At 49.5% G+C, this 14,938-nt stretch overlaps 1 protein-coding gene across 2 annotated transcripts in view; it reads right to left on the reverse strand.

The window, feature by feature from the left end:
• Positions 1 to 206: 206 nt before the first annotated feature.
• The window catches only part of LOC139233045 (uncharacterized), a 29,681-nt gene continuing 14,949 nt past the window's right edge, over positions 207 to 14,938 (reverse strand). For both annotated transcript variants that reach the window (XM_070863565.1, XM_070863566.1), the window contains exons 6-8: positions 13,503 to 13,722; positions 8,920 to 9,014; positions 207 to 2,334 (exon numbers count right to left, since the gene is read on the reverse strand). In XM_070863565.1, the coding sequence (XP_070719666.1) occupies positions 1,708 to 2,334; positions 8,920 to 9,014; positions 13,503 to 13,722 (942 nt within the window). In that variant the 3' untranslated portion in view covers positions 207 to 1,707. The remainder of the gene's footprint in view (positions 2,335 to 8,919; positions 9,015 to 13,502; positions 13,723 to 14,938) is intronic.

A 14,938-nucleotide genomic window follows, 5' to 3' on the forward strand; every position in this document is an offset into this window, starting at 1 on the left:
GGTGTCAAATTATAATCCTCCTGTGAAGCGCCATGGGACATTTCACTACGTTAAAGGTGCTATATAAATACACGTTGAGACAGCAAGAGAGTGGCTCCTTGAGATTGTGGAAGATGCCGTGGACCAGTGGAATTGTACCCCAGCAAGAGTCGGCACCTCCAGGAGAAGAACCAGAGGGACAAAATAAAGTTGACAATCAATAGCTTTAAACATGTTTATTTGTTGGTTAACACACTGGGATTTGTTACATTGCACAACTTGTGTCCGACTTGTTACTTGTAATAAACGAACGGCTTCTCATAACTGTGTACGAGAGATGCGGTTTGATGGGAAAAAATTCACCAAAGAACAGTCTACATTCAAGTGTATTTTTACCCAGTAGAGGGTACAGTGCCCCGTAAAACTCGATTTTCATGTCAGGAATTGAGAACTGCTTTTTTGCTGTTGGAGCATCCTCTCCACTTAACGCAACACTCATCACAAATGTAAACATATGGTCCTGCTGCCCGACATTGGAAAACAAGTCAAAAATTTCAGATTAGACGCAAAATGAAGAGGCTGCAGTGCGATTGAAGGATGTAACTTACTGTAAAGTGGGCTGTTGTGGTATCTGGATAAAGTGTCTGCACGCTTATCACAACATTAAATCTCATCAGCAAGGCCTTTGCTTTACGGTGACTGAATAAGTCAATTACAGGATCTCGCCTGGTATTTTGAGAATCCTGTTCTGTTATTCTGTCCAATTTTGAACAAGAATTGCACTTCAGTGGCGCAGTATGTGGGGATGTTTTGGCCTGTCAATCTTATCACCTGCTTGACACCAAAAGTAATTTGTCTCGAAGCTCCCTCCCCCAAAGTTTCATCTCGAGTAAACTTCCCAGTTTGCAATATCCTCTGGGTTCAAATGTGATTGTAGAATTTGGATGGCTTCATCAATCAGTTGCACAACTCAGCCTGTATCCTGGTTTGTGACTTCCCTGAACTTCACCCATTCTGTCCGTCCGACAAAGTTTTACTCACTCTCTGTTCGTCTTCTCAGCTCTGTCTCTACAGATTCACCATTCTCTGACCTCATACTGCCCGTCCAAACCGAGTGACTGTTTTCAGATATTGTGATGCTCCCTCAGATTCACCATTTCTCACTAAGCCGAGCTCCTCCATAAAGGTAATTGGACTAGGAGTGACTGCTTTGCAGTAAACTCCAAGACAAGGCCTTTAATCATTTCTGGGATTAGCTCGGTGTATTGAAGACCCAATGTTGCACTTACCGACCAATTTGTACTTGCACAATAAACCAGCACAATGCAATTCGGTGCAATTAATGGTATCTACTAGCTGACCTCCTAATTGTAGATTGCTTTTTGTCTCGGTACCGTTCATTTTCCATTAGTTAACCAGCTCAGGGTGATTCAGCTCTGTTGTGTCAAGTTTGAGCACCCCAAGGTTCCCCAAGATGCTTGCTGACGACAGGCGTTGAAGCTCAGAGGAACAACTTGAGAAGCTGGGCAGAATTAACACATGCAACTTTGTCTCGCTGAGTTTCTGGAGCTGAATTAAAAATAGTTTCAACACACGATAAACTCTGGACCAACCCAACCCAAACCCCTCTGCCATCGTTATCTTTCTCGGGGCGCAATAATGCCGTTCCATTTCTTCTTCCATGGCATGTGCAATCTTTTCCGATCATAACTTTTCAATGTGGCAGTCTTAACTAAGGAAATCACAGCTGCTGATTTCAATATCCTGAGCTACCTCTGGCACAATGTCTGTGACCTCTGCAGGCAGCCTTCCAGCACAGGACGACTTTGTAGAGTCAAAGGTATTAACCTCTGCCTCCGAGGATGCGCTGGTCAGTCCGCCTTCAGACTTCCTGGATGTCTGAGTGGCGACGATGGATTTAAGCTGCTGAGAGGAGTGTTCATATTCAGGCTTGGATAAGTGAGCGATTTTGTAAAGCTCTGTGTTGCTCCAATCGTGAAGAAACGAGAAATGCTTTTGTTTGGTGTCAGCACAGTCCATTATTCCTGAGTCTCCCGAATTGGCTGATAAATGAATTCCAATGTCCTGGAGATCTTCCGACGTCTGGTGAACATATTCGCTCTTCAGCGGGCACTTCAGGGCTTGTGCCCCTGTGCTGTCTAACTGGCCGCACTGCTCAAGTTCCAGCAAGGTGCTGACAGCATCATGCTCAGCTTTAGATACAGGGCTGCTCTGTTCCTGGGGTCTATTTAAAGAGTGACTGGCAGCAGTGCGATTCTCCCTCTGAACCGTTGTTGGAGCTACAAAAGCAGACATGACTGGAGCAGGAGTGTTGAGCCGTAAACCTTGAAGCACCTACAGAGACAACAGAATGATCATGGTTAATCACATGGTTAACCCTTTACCAACTGCTTTATTGGCCGAGGCATGGAGTACAAGAGCAGGGAGGGTTATGCTTGAATTGTGTAAAACACTGCTTAGGTCACAGCTGGAGTACTGCGTGCAGTTCCGGTCACTGCATTACAGGAAGGATGTGATTGCACTGGAGAGGGTACAGAGGAGATTTACAAGAATGTTGCCTGGACTGGAGAATTTTAGCTAAGAGGAAAGATTGGAGATGCTGGGTCTGTTTTTTTTGGAACATAGGAGGCTGAGGGGAGACCTGATTGAGTTGTATAAAATTATGAGGGGCCTGGATAGAGTGGATAGGAAGGACCGGTTTCCCTTGGCAGAGGGGTCAACAAGCAGGGGGCAGAGATTTAAAGTAATTGGGGGGAAGTTTAGAGGGGATTTGAGGGGAAATGTCTTCACCCAGAGGGTGGTGGGGGTCTGGAACTCACTGCCTGAAAGGGTGGTAGAGGCAGAAACCCTCACCACATTTAAACAGTACTTGGATGTGCACCTGAAGTGTCGTAACCTGCAGGGCTACGGACCGAGAGCTGGGAGGTGGGATTAGGCTGGGTAGTCCTTTGTCGGACACGATGGGCCGAATGGCCTCTTTCCATGCTGTAAATTTCTATGCTTCTATGAACTCCAGTAGCGTAAAAAAAAAAGACCAATCACAGAAAATCTCACTGGGGTGGTGAATCACATTATCCGCGACGTCCACCACCCAGAAGGAAAAGGACTGCAGGCACTGCCAACTCCACGAACGCCATCCTGACTTGGAAATGTATCGACCCGTTCCTTCATCGTCGCTGGGTCACAATTCTGGAACACCCTCCCTAACAGCACTGTGGGAGCACCTTCACCACACGGACTGCAGCGGTTCAAGAAGGCGGCTCACCACCACCTTCTCCAGGGGCAATTAGGGACAGGCAATAAATGCTGGCCCTGCCAGCGACACCCACATCCCGTGAATTAATTTTTTAAAAGTTTGAATAGAGTGACTTCCCGCTTTGGATCCCGTTCATGGTTTTGGTGGGTGGCAAGTGCAGAAAGACGGGGAAAATAAAGAAATCGTGGCACCATCTAGAGGTTGGGCTGAGTAACATGCCTGCTCGCTGCTGAGCTATCTGATCTCAGCTGAGACAATTGTTGGAGCTCTGCAGATGGACCTGGGGCTAAGGACAAAAGAAACAAATGGGCCATGGTTCTCGCTGTGGGTACTGGGCGAGGAACGGGTTGCGTTTCACTGAAACCGTTCGCACTAAGGTCCTTTCCAATGTACAGAGGATTGCCAGTCCCTATGGAAGTGAATCGGTACCTTCACGACAGGTGGGAAGAAAGCAATAGAACATCTCTCCTGTGGAATGCATGGTAAGAGTGACTTCATTCAATGTAATAGGTGTCTGGAGTTGATGTGCCTTGTGGGAAAACTAGTGTTATCCTTAGAGCTGAGAAATTTAAAAGAAGATTTAAGAGGGGTGTTCAAAGTGATGTAGGGTTTTGAGGAGAAGTGGTTTCCACGGGCAGGAGGGTTGGTAACCAGAGGACACCGATTTAAGAGAATTGGCAAAAGAATCAGAAGGGGATGTTGTGTTCATACTCTCTGTTTGTTACAGCTCACAAGACAGGCATTAGGACCCTGCGGGAGCTATTCACAGTTGCTGTAAATATTCTGGTTCATGCTGGTTTGGGACACCATTTTTAAAGGTTGCTATAAAGGACACAGTTAAGTTACTTTACTCCTAGTTCAGTTAGTCTGTTTATTTACGTACACAACAGGGGAGATGAGGCAAAATAAATTACGCATTCAAGATTACCTTCAGAAGGGCCTCTTTCATTCCTCCAAGGAACTGATCGAAGCCTGCCCGAACAGTTCCTATTTAAAATGGCAATCAAGGTTCTATTTGCGTCATTGGGTTGGGAGCTAGTTCTATCAGGCAATGCTCATAGATGCTAATCTATATGAGAAGAGTAAATTTAGAAAATTATCCTGACCACCCATTTGGAACTGTGAAAAGCCCAGCTTTACAATGGTAGATCTTTATGAAGAGCAGGAGAGTTCCCCCTCCGCGCCCCCCACCCCGGGGTCCTGGGACCAATATTTATCCCTCAATCAACATAACAAAAAAACAGATTATCGGACAATTATCACATTGCTGTGTGTGGGAGCTTGCTATGCTATTGTTTTCGGTCCCCGCCACAAATTCCGCTCCCTAGCCATTTCCATCTCGCTCCCCAACTCCTGAGGCCCAACCACACTCTTGCACAACCTTGGTGTCATATTTGCCCCTGAAATGAGCTTTTAAGCACATAGCCGCAGCATAACTAAGATCGCCTACTTCCACCTCCGTAACATAGAAACATAGAAAATAGGTGCAGGAGTAGGCCATTCAGCCCTTCTAGCCTGCACCGCCATTCAATGAGTTCATGGCTGAACATGAAACTTCAGTACCCCCTTCCTGCTTTCTCGCCATACCCCTTGATCCCCCAAGTAGTAAGGACTTCATCTAACTCCCTTTTAAATATATTTAGTGAATTGGCCTCAACTACTTTCTGTGTTTGAGAATTCCACAGGTTCACCACTCTCTGGGTGAAGAAGTTTCTCCTCATCTCGGTCCTAAATGGCTTACCCCTTATCCTTAGACTGTGACCCCTGGTTCTGGACTTCCCCAACATTGGGAACATTCTTCCTGCATCTAACCTGTCTAAACCCGTCAGAATTTTAAACGTTTCTATGAGGTCCCCTCTCATTCTTCTGAACTCCAGTGAATACAAGCCCAGTTGATCCAGTCTTTCTTGATAGGTCAGTCCCACCATCCCGGGAATCAGTCTGGTGAATCTTCGCTGCACTCCCTTAATAGCAAGAATGTCCTTCCTCAAATTAGGAGACCAAAACTGTACACAATACTCCAGGTGTGGCCTCACCAAGGCCCTGTACAACTGTAGCAACACCTCCCTGCCCCTGTACTCAAATCCCCTCGCTATGAAGGCCAACATGCCATTTGCTTTCTTAACTGCCTGCTGTACCTGCATGCCAACCTTCAATGACTGATGTACCATGACACCCAGGTCTCGTTGCACCTTCCCTTTTCCTAATCTGTCACCATTCAGATAATAGTCTGTCTCTGTTTTTACCACCAAAGTGGATAACCTCACATTTATCCACATTATACTTCATCTACCATGCATTTGCCCACTCACCTAACCTATCCAAGTCACTCTGCAGCCTCATAGCATCCTCCTCGCAGCTCACACTGCCACCCAACTTAGTGTCATCCGCAAATTTGGAGACACTACATTTAATCCCCTCGTCTAAATCATTAATGTACAATGTAAACAGCTGGGGCCCCAGCACAGAACCTTGCGGTACCCCACTAGTCACTGCCTGCCATTCTGAAAAGTACCCATTTACTCCTACTCTTTGCTTCCTGTCTGACAACCAGTTCTCAATCCACGTCAGCACACTACCCCCAATCCCATGTGCTTTAACTTTGCACATTAATCTCTTGTGTGGGACCTTGTCAAAAGCCTTCTGAAAGTCCAAATACACCACATCAACTGGTTCTCCCTTGTCCACTCTACTGGAAACATCCTCAAAAAATTCCAGAAGATTTGTCAAGCATGATTTCCCTTTCACAAATCCATGCTGACTTGGACCTATCATGTCACCTCTTTCCAAATGCGCTGCTATGACATCATTAATAATTGATTCCATCATCTTACCCACTACCGATGTCAGGCTGACCGGTCTATAATTCCCTGTTTTCTCTCTCTCTCCTTTTTTAAAAAGTGGGGTTACATTGGCTACCCTCCACTCGATAGGAACTGATCCAGAGTCAATGGAATGTTGGAAAATGACTGTCAATGCATCCGCTATTTCCAAGGCCATCTCCTTAAGTACTCTGGGATGCAGTCCATCAGGCCCTGGGGATTTATCGGCCTTCAATCCCATCAATTTCCCCAACACAATTTCCCGACTAATAAAGATTTCCCTCAGTTCCTCCTCCTTACTAGACCCTCTGACCCCTTTTATATCCGGAAGGTTGTTTGTGTCCTCCTTAGTGAATACCGAACCAAAGTACTTGTTCAATTGGTCTGCCATTTCTTTGTTCCCCGTTATGACTTCCCCTGATTCTGACTGCAGGGGACCTACGTTTGTCTTTGCTAACCTTTTTCTCTTTACATACCTATAGAAACTTTTGCAATCCGGCTTAATGTTCCCTGCAAGCTTCTTCTCGTACTCCATTTTCCCTGCCCTAATCAAACTCTTTGTCCTCCTCTGCTGAGTTCTAAATTTCTCCCAGTCCCCGGGTTCGCTGCTATTTCTGGCCAATTTGTATGCCACTTCCTTGGCTTTAATACTATCCCTGATTTCCCTAGATAGCCACGGTTGAGCCACCTTCCCTTTTTTATTTTCACGCCAGACAGGAATGTACAATTGTTGTAATTCATCCATGCAGTCTCTAAATGTCTGCCATTGCCCATCCACAGTCAACCCCTTAAGTATCATTCGCCAATCTATCCTAGCCAATTCACGCCTCATACCTTCAAAGTTACCCTTCTTTAAGTTCTGGACCATGGTCTCTGAATTAACTGTTTCATTCTCCATCCTAATGCAGAATTCCACCATATTATGGTCACTCTTCCCCAAGGGGCCTCGCACAATGAGATTGCTAATTAATCCTCTCTCATTACACAACACCCAGTCTAAGATGGCCTCCCCCCTAGTTGGTTCCTCGACATATTGGTCTAGAAAACCATCCCTTATGCACTCCAGGAAATCCTCCTCCACCGTATTGCTTCCAGTTTGGCTAGCCCAATCTATGTGCATATTAAAGTCACCCATTATAACTGCTGCACCTTTATTGCATGCACCCCTAATTTCCTGTTTGATGCCCTCCCCAACATCACTACTACTGTTTGGAGGTCTGTACACAACTCCCACTAACGTTTTTTGCCCTTTGGTGTTCTGCAGCTCTACCCATATAGATTCCACATCATCCAAGCTAATGTCTTTCCTAACTATTGCATTAATCTCCTCTTTAACCAGAAATGCTACCCCACCTCCTTTTCCTTTTATTCTATCCTTCCTGAATGTTGAATAACCCTGGATGTTGAGTTCCCAGCCCTGATCATCCTGGAGCCACGTATCCGGAATCCCAATCACATCATATTTGTTAACATCTATTTGCACAGTTAATTCATCCACCTTATTGCGGATACTCCTTGCATTAAGACACAAAGCCTTCAGGCTTGTTTTTTTAACACCCTTTGTCCTTTTAGAATTTTTCTGTACAGTGGCCCTTTTTGTTCTTTGCCTTGGGTTTCTCTGCCCTCCACTTTTCCTCATCTCCTTTCTGTCTTTTGCTTTTGCCTCCTTTTTGTCTCCCTCTGACTCCCTGCATTGGTTCCCATCCCCCTGCCATATTAGTTTAACTCCTCCCCAACAGCACTAACAAACACTCCCCCTAGGACATCGCCCGTCTCTGCCCCTGCCTCAGCTCATCAGTTTTGGTCTCCTTACCCAAGGAAGGATACACTTGCCTTTGAGGGAGTGCAACAAAGGTTCACCAGACTGATTCCTGGGATGGGGGAATTGTCCTATGAGGAGAGATTGAGCAGACTAGGCCGATATTCTCTAGAGTTTAGAAGAATGGAAGGCGACCTCATTGAAACATACAACATTCTTACAGGGCTTGACAGGGTAGATGCAGGGAGGATGTTTCCCCCGTGCTGGAGAGTCTAGAACCAGGGGTCACAGTCTCAGGATAAGGGGTCGGCCATTTAGGATTGAGATGAGGAGGAATTTCTTCACTCAGAGGGTGGTGAATCTTTGGAATTCTCTGCCCCAGAGGGCTGTGGAGGCTCAGTCGTTGAGGATATTCAAGGCTGGGATTGATAAATTTTTGGACATTAAGGGAATCCAGCGATATGGGGATAGGGCAGAAAAGTGGAGCTCAGGTTGAAGATCAGCAGTGATCTCATTGAATGGCGGAGCAGGCTCGAGGGGCTGAATGGCCGACTCCTGCTCCTAATTCTTATTGCCTGAAACAGGTGGACGAGTTGGACATGGTCGGCCTCTTGGCCGCATCGCCGGTTTAGGGGACGATTGGGCTAATGACCTCAGTTAGGGGTTGTTAACGCCAGACGAGAGTACTCAAAATCGATCCCAAAGAACGTTATCCTGCAGTGGTCAAGACAATAAGGTGCCTTTATAACAGCCCCTTTGACATAATGAAATGTCCCAAGACACTTCACAGGAGCGATTATCAGACAAATTCTGAAACTGAGCCACGTTAAGAAGACATCAGAACAGGGGACAAAAGCTGGGTCAAAGAGGTAGGTTTTAAGGAGCGTCTTAAGGAAGGAGATAGAGGTAGAGAGGAGGAGAGGTTTAGGGAGGGAGTTCTAGAGCTTGGGGCCCAGCAGCTGAAGGCACGGCCACCAATGGTGGAGCGATTAAAATCAGAGATGCTCAAGGGGGCGGATGAAGACACTCGATGAGAATGCTCCACTCAAACCACCTGCATTTTCCAACTGTTGGGTCATTACCTGGCGTGTGGGGAGGGAGAGATGGTTGTAAACCCGATAACCAGATGGCAGTGATGGGTCAGTGTAGAAAAACTCACATGGATGGATAGCTGGCACTGAAACAGAGAAGCAGAAAGATCATGACGCAGCGAGTTAGACGATCCCCCTCTCTTTGTTAGATCTGGGCCACAATTTGCATTCAAATAACATCTTTCATGTAATTTTACATCTCAAAGTGCTTAATAAGGGGATCAGAGAACGCTGAGCAAGAATTGGGAGATTGGCCAGGGGAAGCAGCCAAAGAGGTAAGCTTTACGTAGTCTTACAAGGTATTTACAGCACAGAATCAGGCCATTCTGCCCAACAGGTACATGCCACTGCTTATGCTCCACATGAGCTTTAAGAAAGATTTGAAAGGTAGGAAGAGGTGTAACAAAGCTGAGAGTTTTAGGTTGAGAATTCCAGAGGATATGAGCATGGGCATGGCCAAAGCAGATGTTCTTCTTCTGTGGGTTCAGGCCCCGTCTAGGGACCGGAGCATGTAAATCTAGGCTGACACTCCATTGCAGTGCCGAGACTGCCACACTGTCGGAGGGGCAGTCCTGAGGGAGCGCCGCACTGTCGGAGGGGCGGTACTGAGGGAGCGCCGCACTGTCGGAGGGGCGGCACTGAGGGAGTGCCGCACTGTCAGAGGGGCAGTACTGAGGGAGTGCCGCACTGTCAGAGGGGCGGTACTGAGGGAGCGCCGCACTGTCGGAGGGGCGGTACTGAGGGAGCGCCGCACTGTGGGAGGGGCGGTACTGAGGGAGCGCCGCACTGTCGGTGGGGCGGTACTGAGGGAGTGCCGCACTGTCGGAGGGGCGGTACTGAGGGAGCGCCGCTCTGTCGGAGGGGCGGTACTGAGGGAGCGCCGCACTGTCGGAGGGGCGGTACTGAGGGAGCGCCACACTGTCGGAGGGGCGGTACTGAGGGAGCGCCGCACTGTCGGTGGGGCGGTACTGAGGGAGCGCCGCACTGTCAGAGGGGCGGTACTGAGGGAGCGCCGCACTGTCGGAGGGGCAGTACTGAGGGAGTGTGGCACTGTCGGAGGGGCAGTACTGAGGGAGCGCCGCACTGTCGGAGGGGCGGTACTGAGGGAGCGCCGCACTGTCGGAGGGGCGGTACTGAGGGAGCGCCGCACTGTCGGAGGGGCGGTACTGAGGGAGCGCCGCACTGTCGGAGGGGCGGTACTGAGGGAGCGCCGCACTGTCGGAGGGGCGGTACTGAGGGAGCCCCGCACTGTCGGAGGAGCGGTACTGAGGGAGCACCGCACTGACGGAGCGCCGCACTGTCAAAGGGCAGTACTGAGGGAGCGCCGCACTGTCGGTGTTGCTGTCTTTTGGATGAGATGTTAAACTGAGGCCCCGTCTGCTCTCTCAGGTGGATGTAAACAAGAAGAGCAGGGGAGTTATCCGCGGTGTCCCAACCAATATTTATCCCGCAATTAACATAACAAAACAGATTATCTGGTCATTATTACATTGCTGTTTGTGGGAGCTTGCTGTGCGCAAATTGGCCAATGCTTCCCACATTACAACAGTGACTACACTCCAAAAGTACTTTATTGGCTGTAAAGCGCTTTGAGACATCCGGTGGTCGTGAAAGGCGCTATAGAAATGCAAGTCTTTTCTTTCCTTTGTGATGCCTTACTATGTGCAATTTGGCTGCCCCATTCGCCTGCAGAACAGTACCTGCACTTCAAAAGTAATTTATTGGTTGTGAAGTGTTAGGGGTGCTCTGAGGAAGTGAAAAGCAGTGTATAAATGCAAACGCTTCCTTTTAGCATTGGTAAAATAGAAAGAGGGAAGAATGATTGAGATAAAAAGCAAGAAGATGGAAACCAGAGACGATCCACAACTATAACTTGTGTTTGTATAGCGGGTTAGAAGACAAAGATTGTGACACAAGCCACATAAGGAGAAATTAAGGCAGGTGACCAAAAGCTTGGTCAAAGAGGTAGGTTTTAAGGAGCGTCTTAAAGGAGGAAAGGGAAGTAGAGAGGTGGAGAGGTTTAGGGAGGGAGTTCCAGAGCTTGGGGCCCAGGCAACAGAAGGCACGGCCACCGATGGTGGAGCGATTATAATCAGGGATGCTCAGGAGGACAGAATTAGAGGAGCGCAGACATCTCGGGGGGAGCGGGAGGTGGGGGGGTTGTGGGGCTGGAGGAGATTACAGAGATAGGGAGGGGAGAGGGTCATGGAGGGATTTGAAAACAAGGATGAGAATTTTTAAATCGAGGTGTTGCTTCACCGGGAACCAATGTAGGTCAGCGAGCACAGGGGGTGATGGGTGAGCGAGACTGGGTGCGAGTTAGGACAGACGGAAACGAGCACAGGGGGTGATGGGTGAGCGGGACTGGGTGCGAGTTAGGACAGACGGAAACGAGCACAGGGGGTGATGGGTGAGCGGGACTGGGTGCGAGTTAGGACACGGGGCATCGAGCATAGGGGGTGATGGGTGAGCGGGACTCGGTGCGAGTTAGGACACGGAGCAGCGAGCACAGTGGGTGATGGGTGAGTGGGGCTTGGTGCGAGTTAGGACACGGAGCAGCGAGCACAGGGGGTGATGGGTAAGCGGGACTCGGTGCGAGTTAGGACACGGAGCAGCGAGCACAGGGGGTGATGGGTGAGCAGGACTTGGTGTGAGTTAGGACAGGGGGTGATGGGTGAGCGGTGAGCGGAACTCGGTGCGAGTTCGGACAAGGGCAGCCGAGTTTTGGATCACCTCTAGTTTACGACGGGTCGAATGTGGGAGGCCAGCCAAGAGAGCGTTGGAATAGTCAAGTCTGGAGGTAACAAAGGAATGGAATGGTTTCAGCAATAGATGAGCTGAGGCAGGGGCGGAGACGGGTGATGTTACGGAGATGGAAATAGGCGGTTTTAGTTATGCTGCGGATATGTGATTAAAAGCTCATTTCAGGGTCAAGTATGACACCAAAGTTGCAAACAGTCTGATTCAGCCTCAGACAGGAGTTGGGAAGAGGGATGGAGTCAGTGGCTAGGGAACGGAGTTTGTGGCGGGGACCAAAAACAATGGCTTCGGTCTTCCCAATATTCAACTGGAGAAAATGTCTATTGATCCAGAACGTTCATGGCTTCTGACTTTGGGATAGTTGCTTGCTGCTCGTGTCATTTTAAAATGTAGAAAAGTCCACGCAGACATGCTCGCCACTGGCCCGGCACTCGAGTCTCGATTCCATACTTCAGTCGTTACCGGCAATTAGGACACGGGGCAGCGAGCACGGGGGGCGGTGATAGGTGAGTGGGACTGGGTGCGAGTTAGGACACGGAGCAGTGAGCACAGGGGGTAATAGGTGAGTGGGATTGGGTGCGAGTTAGGACACGGAGCAGTGAGCACAGGGGGTAATAGGTGAGTGGGACTGGGTGCGAGTTAGGATACGGAGCAGTGAGCACAGGGGGTAATAGGTGAGTGGGATTGGGTGCGAGTTAGGACACGGAGCAGTGAGCACAGGGGGTGATGGGTGAGTGGGACTCGGTGCGAGTTAGGACACGGGGCAGTGAGCACAGAGGGTGATGGGTGAGTGGGACTCGGTGCGAGTTAGGACACGGGCAGAGAGCACAGGGGGTGATGGGTGAGTGGGGCTTGGTGCGAGTTAGGACACGGGGCAGTTAGCACAGGGGGTGATGGGTGAGTGGGACTCGGTGCGAGTTAGGACACGGGGCAGTGAGCACAGGGGGTGATGGGTGAGTGGGACTGGGTGTGAGTTAGGACACGGGCAGAGAGCACAGGGGGTGATGGGTGGGCGGGACTCGGTGTGAGTTAGGACACAGGGCAGTGAGCACAGAGGGTGATGGGTGAGTGGGACTCGGTGCGAGTTAGGACACGGGCAGAGAGCACAGGGGGTGATGGGTGAGCGGGACTCGGTGTGAGTTAGGACACGGGCAGAGAGCACAGGAGGTGATGGGTGAGCGGGATACGGGGCAGCGAGCACAGGGGGTGATGGGTGGGCGGGACTCGGTGTGGGTTAGGACACGGGCAGAGAGCACAGGGGGTGATGGGTGAGCGGGACTCGGTGTGAGTTAGGACACGGGCAGAGAGCACAGGAGGTGATGGGTGAGCGGGATACGGGGCAGCGAGCACAGGGGGTGATGGGTGGGCGGGACTCGGTGTGGGTTAGGACACGGGCAGAGAGCACAGGAGGTGATGGGTGAGCGGGATATGGGGCAGAGAGCACAGGGGGTGATGGGTGGGCGGGACTCGGTGTGAGTTAGGACACGGGCAGAGAGCACAGGAGGTGATGGGTGAGCGGGATACGGGGCAGCGAGCACAGGGGGTGATGGGTGGGCGGGACTCGGTGTGGGTTAGGACACGGGCAGAGAGCACAGGAGGTGATGGGTGAGCGGGATACGGGGCAGCGAGCACAGGGGGTGATGGGTGAGTGGGACTCGGTACGAGTTAGGACACGGGGTAGTGAGCACAGGGGGTGATCAGAATATAGAATGTTTGGTCACACCTTGTACAAGCGTATACAGACATGCACCGACTTGTACAACTATTTCACAAATTTTGATGACATTATTGCAAAGTTCCTTGTTGAGTCTTACTGTGAATTTCTTGGGAACGGAGGAGGCTGGCTTCTGATTTCACTGTGCAGCCAGGCTTGGAGTGGGATCCAATGGAGGCTTGGTCCTTGAGCCTGGAGCCGTCCATGTCAGCGGGGAAGTCCTGTGACTGCTGAGACCCAACCGCGGCATAAAAGGAATGAAAAGATGGGTGTGACAGGGTTCTCGTGGAGAATGGGGCCACAACACCTGAATGCTTCACCTGTACAGAAAGAGAGACACATGTCAGTAGTTAAGACCGCTGGGTTACTATAAATCAAACCAAAGGAAGAGATTAATTTCACGGCCCGGAGCCCAGCAAGATCTATCTTTCTCAAACTAGGAATCTGTTGAGGCTGCCATGACTTAAAGGGATAGAAACACATGTTGAAAACTGTGCGAAACGGACACATTGCATTTGCCGCCTGTTATACGCTGTGCCCGATATTCAAAGGAATTGGATAATCGTAGAATAGTAGGCCATTCAGCCCATCGAGTGCACCAGCTTTGTCGAAGAGCAAACCCATCAGTCCCACTCCCCGCTCTTTCCCCAAATCCCAGGCAATTTTTTCTCGTTCAAGTATTTATCTAATTCCCTTTTGAAGGCGACTATTGAATCTGTGTTCACCCCTCTCAGGCAGTGCGTTCCAAATCCTCACCACTTGATGCGTAAAAAGGTTTTTCATGTCGCCTCGGGTTCTTTTGTCAATCGCCTTAAATCTGTGCCCTCTGGTTATCGACCCTTCAGCCGTTAGAAACGGTTTCTCTCGATCTACTCTGTCTAAATCCTTAAACACCTCAACCCTAACCCTAACTCTAACCCTCCTCTTAACCTTCTCTGCTCCAAGGAGAACAACCCCAGCTTCTCCAGTCTCTCCACGTCACTGTAGTTCCTCATCCCTGGAACCATTGCATCTCTTCTGCACCCTCTCTAAAACCTTCACATCCTTCCTACAGTGTGGTGCCCAGAACTGGACGTGAGGAGGGGGGTGGGGGAGCGGGAGTGGCCCTGCTTATCTTGTTCCTCCCGGGGCCTACAAGAATAATTCATGGGCCTTTTCTATCCCCTCCCCTCCCCCCCATGGAACTGAGAACAGGGACCAGTGAGATACCGTCGGTTTTCCAATCCTGCCCAAAATGTGTTTCGGCCCCAAGGAGTCCCATGTGAATAAAAACTCATAATTCTGCCTCTAACTCTCTTTGGCTTTGGGAAGGTGATGTTGTATTGGTTAGTTTAAGCCTCCTGCCCATAGGCTAATACATTGCTAACAACAACAACTTGTATTTATATAGCATCTTTAACATAGTGGAACGTCCTGAGGTGCTTCACAGCAGTGTTATAGGACAAAACAAAATTGACACCAAGCTACAGAAGAAGAAATGACGGCAGATGATGAAAAGCTTGGTCAAAGATGTAGGTTTTAAGAAGAGGAGGAAAG

Source organism: Pristiophorus japonicus, chromosome 20 (genome assembly GCF_044704955.1).
Source record: "Pristiophorus japonicus isolate sPriJap1 chromosome 20, sPriJap1.hap1, whole genome shotgun sequence".
Taxonomy (NCBI): Eukaryota; Metazoa; Chordata; class Chondrichthyes; family Pristiophoridae; genus Pristiophorus; species Pristiophorus japonicus.